The 6471-nt window shown below is 34.1% G+C and overlaps 1 protein-coding gene across 2 annotated transcripts in view; it reads left to right on the top strand.

The window, feature by feature from the left end:
- LOC106461847 (putative gamma-glutamyltransferase YwrD) overlaps positions 1-6131 on the top strand; it is a 27686-nt gene extending 21555 nt beyond the window's left edge. For both annotated transcript variants that reach the window (XM_022388924.1, XM_013921708.2), the window contains exons 9-11: positions 1919-2089; positions 2645-2736; positions 5833-6131. In XM_022388924.1, the coding sequence (XP_022244632.1) occupies positions 1919-2089; positions 2645-2736; positions 5833-6073 (504 nt within the window). In that variant the 3' untranslated portion in view covers positions 6074-6131. The remainder of the gene's footprint in view (positions 1-1918; positions 2090-2644; positions 2737-5832) is intronic.
- The last annotated feature ends 340 nt before the right edge of the window (positions 6132-6471 follow it).

The raw sequence follows: 6471 nt of genomic DNA, 5'->3' as shown, positions 1-6471 counted from the left end.
CTTTGGAGAATAGGCGGGAGTTTCGCAATACCTGTCTAACAGTACAAGCTATGTATGTTTCTAAATATAAATTTAATCTAAAAAAAGTTGATATTAAAAAATAAATATATAATAACAAATGCGTTACAACATTATTACAACATTTAGTAATTTATTTGTAATATAAAAACAAAATATGTTCGTGTTGGCTACTTTCTTTTTGAAATGAAGCATGGTTTTCGTATTTATCTTTATTATATTAACTTGTGACAAAAAGCAAGTAGAAGTTGTGAACAAGCAACTTACAGGACCAGCAGGGTGTTAAAAGCGTTGGTCACTGCTTGTAAAATGTCCCAATATCAGTAACCAAATAAGGAATTAGTTTCAGCTCTTACTCCCTCATTTTCTAGTAGGAACGAAACCTGCCTGAGTGCTCAGACTATGATAGAAGAAACTCATGTGTACAGGAGATTGCTGTACTTGCTGACCAGTAAACTCGTTTTTAGACTAGTGCAGTATAGGCTCGGCTTTAAGGATAAGCAATACAGGCGGCTTAGTTAAGCTATTGGCAGGAGGTGTCATATGCGCAATGTCCTAAAGAAGCTGTTAGATTGAACTGGACATCCAGTGGTGCTTGGGACGAGTGCATTCTTGAAATGATGTTTCCATTATGACACGCAATACCTCACTTACACTACATCCAGATCAACAACTTCCTGAATATCTGTTATATTTAACACTATAATAACTTATCAGGGTCTGAGTTGACTTGAAGTTTTCAATCCTGGAAATACAACACCTGGCAGATAATGTTAAATACTCAAAAAATGAAGACCATAGTTTTCCATAAGGTATTAAAAAGCAATCTTAAGATAGCAAACAAATTTCAACTAAAACTGTACGACACCCAAATCCAGTTGTCAAACACTATAAAATTCCTTTGGATAACTTTCAACAAAAAATCAACATGGAACAGACACTTTTCCGAAGTACTAAAGAAAGCTCGCGAGACAATGTACTACCTCAGTAAAAGAGGATGCCACGTCAAAAGGTGCAATGCTCAAACCATAACGCTAATCTACAAAGTTTACACCAGATCCATAATGGAATACGGCGGCATCATAACATCAACATGTCTAATAATATATACAATTCAATATAATCACAACAACTAAAAGCGATTAGAATTGCTTATCGAATCCCAATTTACACCCACGGAACGTACCTTCACACAATCAGTAAAATACAGGCAATCAGAGAGAGATTTAAACATGAATCTCTTATCTACAAAACTTTGCCGTTACACCCACCTCATAGGAAAAATTCTCATCCCCACTATATACAAACCACTAAAACACGGAAAACAAACCGCCAACTACCTTAGAACAGTGAATATTTTGCCTTTACAGACCTTTAGTTCAGACGACAACCAGCCAATGAACATGGACCTTTTTTGAACATTCGGATTTATTTCCTTTGATTATTTTTCTATTTCCTCTAATTTAACAAAATCGGATGTATACTGTTACACGGCTGCTTCTTATTATTGTATACTGTTAAACCGTGCAATGTAACTTACTACAAGTTTCTCTATCCTATTTCATATCATTATTTTACGATAGTTTAGTTCTCCTTATCTTACTCTATCATACTTTATTTCATCATGATTTATTTCATCATTTTATCATATTGTATTTATTTATTTATTGTTTCATTTAGCAATGCCGCATCTTTTTAAATATGCAACAAAATCGTATAGGATGTTTATTGAATAAAGGATAACAAATTTGATTAAAATTTTAGGTATATTGTACTACTCTTCATCCGTTTAATACTAACATTTGAAAAAATTATAAATTATTAATTAAACAAAGTATGAAATTTACGTTGGAGTTCATATTACAAAAAACAACAACATTTTTTATGTTTTTTTTTTCAGAATCGAGGTCTGAATTTCAGCCTTGAAGAAAATCATCCAAATGTCCTAGCACCAAGGAAACGACCTTATCATACTATTATACCCGCCATGTTAACGGATATCAATACAAATGAGCTGTTAGCTTGCTATGGAGTAATGGGTAAATTTATGCAACCACAGGGACATGTACAGGTAAAGCGACATCTAGTGGCTATAATAATGCTTGGAGACGACTTGAATGGGTAATGAAGAAAAACTTTAATATAAGTTTAACATCACAGTAAATGTACAACGTTTCGACAAGGTTTTATCATCATCAGGCGGCTAATGTCGTTGCATTTAGTGATTCTTTTCTGCTGTTATAATTAAATACGTTATCGCCTTTCAGACTATTTAATGTGAATTAACTATAAGAAATTTATCGAACACATCAACGAATTTAAACCAGACGATGTGTTAAAGGTTTAAGTAATGTTTATGTGTTAATTTCAAGAGTGATTGGGATTAAGTATCACTGTTTGTGTGTGTGCGTACTCAGTATGGTCAGGACGTTTTATTTGCTCCTTCCTCCAGTAATAACTAACCATATACATGTACATATCATAGTGGAAATCACAATTTTGTTTTATCTTTCAAATGACTTTAATCAATTTATGATCGTATTTAGATAGTTATTTACGAAACACCGAATTATTAGAGTTAAATGCTATACATGCTATTTCAAATCGTCTTGTATTTTTTGTAAAGGTGCTTCTCAACATGTTAGAGTTTGGGATGGATCCTCAGAAAGCTTTGGACCAGGCCAGGATTTGTATACAACCGGAGGGCACATCACAGAAGTAATTTTTTTTTTCAAAACATCATTCACTGAAAAAGATTGTTTGTTTGAATTTCGCGCAAAGCTACACGAGGGCTATCTGCGCTAGCCGTCCCTAGTTTAGCAGTGTAAGACTAGAGGGAAGGCAGCTAGTCATCATCACCCACCGCTAACTCTTGGGCTACTCTTTTTCCAACGAATAGTGGGATTGACCGTCACTATATAACGCCCCCACGGCTGAAAGGGCGGGCATGTTTGGTGGGACGGGGATTCGAACCCGCGACCCTCAGATTGCGAGTCGAGCGCCCTAACCACCTGGCCATGAGGGGCCTATATATAGATACATTTTTTTGGGTAACTGCTAGGTAACTTCCATATAATATTAAACAAAATTTGTTTGGAAATGATGAATACTTTTTTTGTGAAATTCAATAAGGTGGCCTTAGTGGCAAAATACCACGGGCCCAGGGACCCACGTTTTACTTCACAGTTTTCACAATTTAGAAAATATTAAAATAAAATATTTTTAGTATTTTAATATTTAACATTTAACATGCTTGAACCTAACATAAGAAACTGGGTGTGCAGCTGAATCTCACGCTGGCAAGCTGACAATACTGCTTCAGGCTACGAGTCTGATTCTGTCTGAACTAGTTGACATTTTGGCAAGTGTCTCTGGCAAGTGTGGCTGGTGCCTGCGGCTGCATCCTGCGTTCTTCATACATTTGTGAGCAGACAGTGTACGGAGCAGTCTCTTAACCCTATCGCCACGGGTCACGGATCAAAAGTCATGTCAACGTTTGTTGACTTGCATTCAAAATTTTATTGAACTACTTTTATGAATTTATGTCAATAAGTTTGGTATCAAGCTGTAGATTATAATTCAAATTTTAGTATTATACATTATTTGGTTTCTTAATTTAAAAGTAAATATTAAAAGAAATCACTCCTAAACATCGATGTTTGTGTGTCACGTGGTATGTTGAATGCAGCACTGGTTCAAATTCGAACTGGTGTATTTAAGTGTTTTACACTCACAAAAAAAGAAACCTATCATTCAATAGGTATTTGAAGAACTTGTAACATTTCGCTACAATTTAATTCTTCGTATTGTTAACCGACACTGGGCAGCTTATACATAATTGAATAAATAGAGTTGTTTAAACATTTGTTTAACAACAAGTAAGAGCTTGGAGTGGTCTATTCTTTCACTGGGGTGTGTGCCTGTGGGCCAGACTAGTTTCGCAGAATTCCACTCCTCATCAGTGACCCTGGACACATCGGACCAAACCAAGCCTTTATAGTTCGAAAATCGAACTGGTGTATTTAAGTGTTTTACACTCACAAAAAAAGAAACCTATCATTCTATAGGTATTTGAAGAACTTGTAACATTTGGTTACACCCCAGTGAAAGAATAGACCATTCCAAGCTTTTACTTGTTGTTAAACAAATGTTTAAACAACTCTATTTATTCAACTGGTTCAAATTAGATTTTCGGAAACGGTCCATTATATACACTTACTTCTGTATATGACATGTGAATAACCAGTCGAATGTTCAGAATGTCCCCTAGTGTCTTTCTCAGATCAGGCGGGGGGGGGGGGCATCAATAATACTTTACCACAGGCCTTTCCGCTCCCAGTTACACCTCTGCATTCAAGAGATTTTCTATACAAAACATTTGAAATACTTTCACCTGACTGTTGTATGTTATAGTTTAAATTATTTAGGTCATAAGTGTTCATAGTTTAAAGATGAAATTAAGTATAAATATTCTTTTGTTACTCTTTTTCTCTTTTTTTATTATTTTCTACCAGTTTTGTACCTTCAAAGGTCCCTCTTCAGGATGTAATGTAACAGATAATCTATAATAAAAACGTTTGCGTGCCACTTTTCAACTAAACATAAATAACTTGAAGTGATTGAAGATTTTTCGAAATTTATAAACATAAAATACAATTTCTATATTAATTAAATACATTGAAATATACTCACAAATGAATTAAGCTTATCAAATATAATCAAATAGATATCTTTATGATCTGAATGTATAAATATTTTGCGTCGGAAAAGGCGATCAACTTTCAAAATGTAGTTATGATAAGTTCCATTGTGACTAATATCTGCTGTGGTTGTCAGGTGACTTCATGATTTGAATATTCAAATCAATATAATATAACGTACTCAACTCTCTGTATATATACACAAGCACACACACATTATATACATGTATATGCAGTCACTGTTGTATTTTGAATAAATGTTAGAACTTTCAACCAAAATTTCATTTTTCATTGTTATTTCCTGTCCTGTAAATAGCGCTGCTTGTGGTTATTGGAATAGTCGATTTTTGTATATAATAGTGTGTGTGTGTGTTATGCACAGTTCTTTGCTCTTTTAGTTATATTTTCAAGGTTATTCCAGGGTATACAGAAATCAGCTAGTTTAAAGTGCTGTATACAGGTTGCTGCAATATAAAATATTTAAAATTATTTAATGTATTAAGCAAACACTTCGGCTTGTTAATTTTTAAGTGCAAAACTGTGCAGTGGTTATTCAAAGGTATACAAAAATCACCTGTGTTCACCACAGGAATCAAATACCGGATATTAATGTTACAAGCTCTAGAGCTTACCGTTGAATTACCGGGAGGGGGGGTGGTACATTTAAGCAATATATACTACTAATAAAGTAATAAAAATTCTCATATCCAATATTATCGACATGAAAATTTAAGGAAACTGAGGATATATAAATATTTGACTTTTGGACCCACAAAAACCATGTGATAAGTTTGAATTCGAATTATATATTATTTGTTTAAGGTTTCGTGACACACCGTGTATGCTTAAATAATTTACAGCTATTATAATTTTTCGTTTTGAATGGTATTGAAGAAATGAAATTTTCACTAATAGTTGATTGTTTTTTGTTTTTGATTTTTGTAAAACCTGACACAATAATTATCCATTTCAATGTATATTTTACAATAATAAACAATATTTGGTCTGCAGTGAACTAAACTGTATTAAACCAATTGTTTTTGTTGTTGTTTTTTGACAAGTCTGTGGAAATTTGCAAATAGAAGTAAAACTTTTTGTTGATTTGTTGTTTCAGGTCAACTATGGATTATGTGCTCGCTGAGGATGGAATACCAGCAAGTACAATACAAGAATTAAAAGATATGGGACATATTATATCTGGCCCAATATTAGGCAGGCAAAGAAGAGACTTTGGCGTTGGTCACATTATTTCCAGAGGTCAATGGTGGAATCCTATCAAGGAAGGCTGTCGTGTGAAGAACGTTTTGTGGGCTGGAACTGACCCTCGTTGTGACGGAATAGCGATTGGTTTTTGATACAAAAGCATTTTAACTTCATAATATGTAACAATTATTTTATTGAAATCTATATAAATATAATACTACTATCTGTTGTCTGTCCATGTAACTACTTCGCAGGGTGTGGACGAATCGACACCAAAATTGGTATGGAAGTTCATTAGGTCCATGCAGGGGGTACATACATATTTTCAGTTTTGCGGTTTTTATGGGAGTTTTTGCGTTTTTTATCATTACCTCACATCCTGTGAATGGATCTTCATCAAATTTGGTATGGAGGTTCGTTGGATCTATGAGGAGATACGTATTAGGTCGTCAAGAAATTAATGTCGCGTTTTGGAACACTTTCATTAAACACCCCCCCCCCAAAAAAAACGTACATCACGTATAATAGTTAAACGAATCACATAAACGTC

The sequence above is a fragment of the Limulus polyphemus genome, unplaced genomic scaffold (assembly GCF_000517525.1).
Source record: "Limulus polyphemus unplaced genomic scaffold, Limulus_polyphemus-2.1.2 Scaffold1044, whole genome shotgun sequence".
Taxonomy (NCBI): Eukaryota; Metazoa; Arthropoda; class Merostomata; order Xiphosura; family Limulidae; genus Limulus; species Limulus polyphemus.
This window is presented reverse-complemented; position numbering and strand designations above follow the sequence as displayed.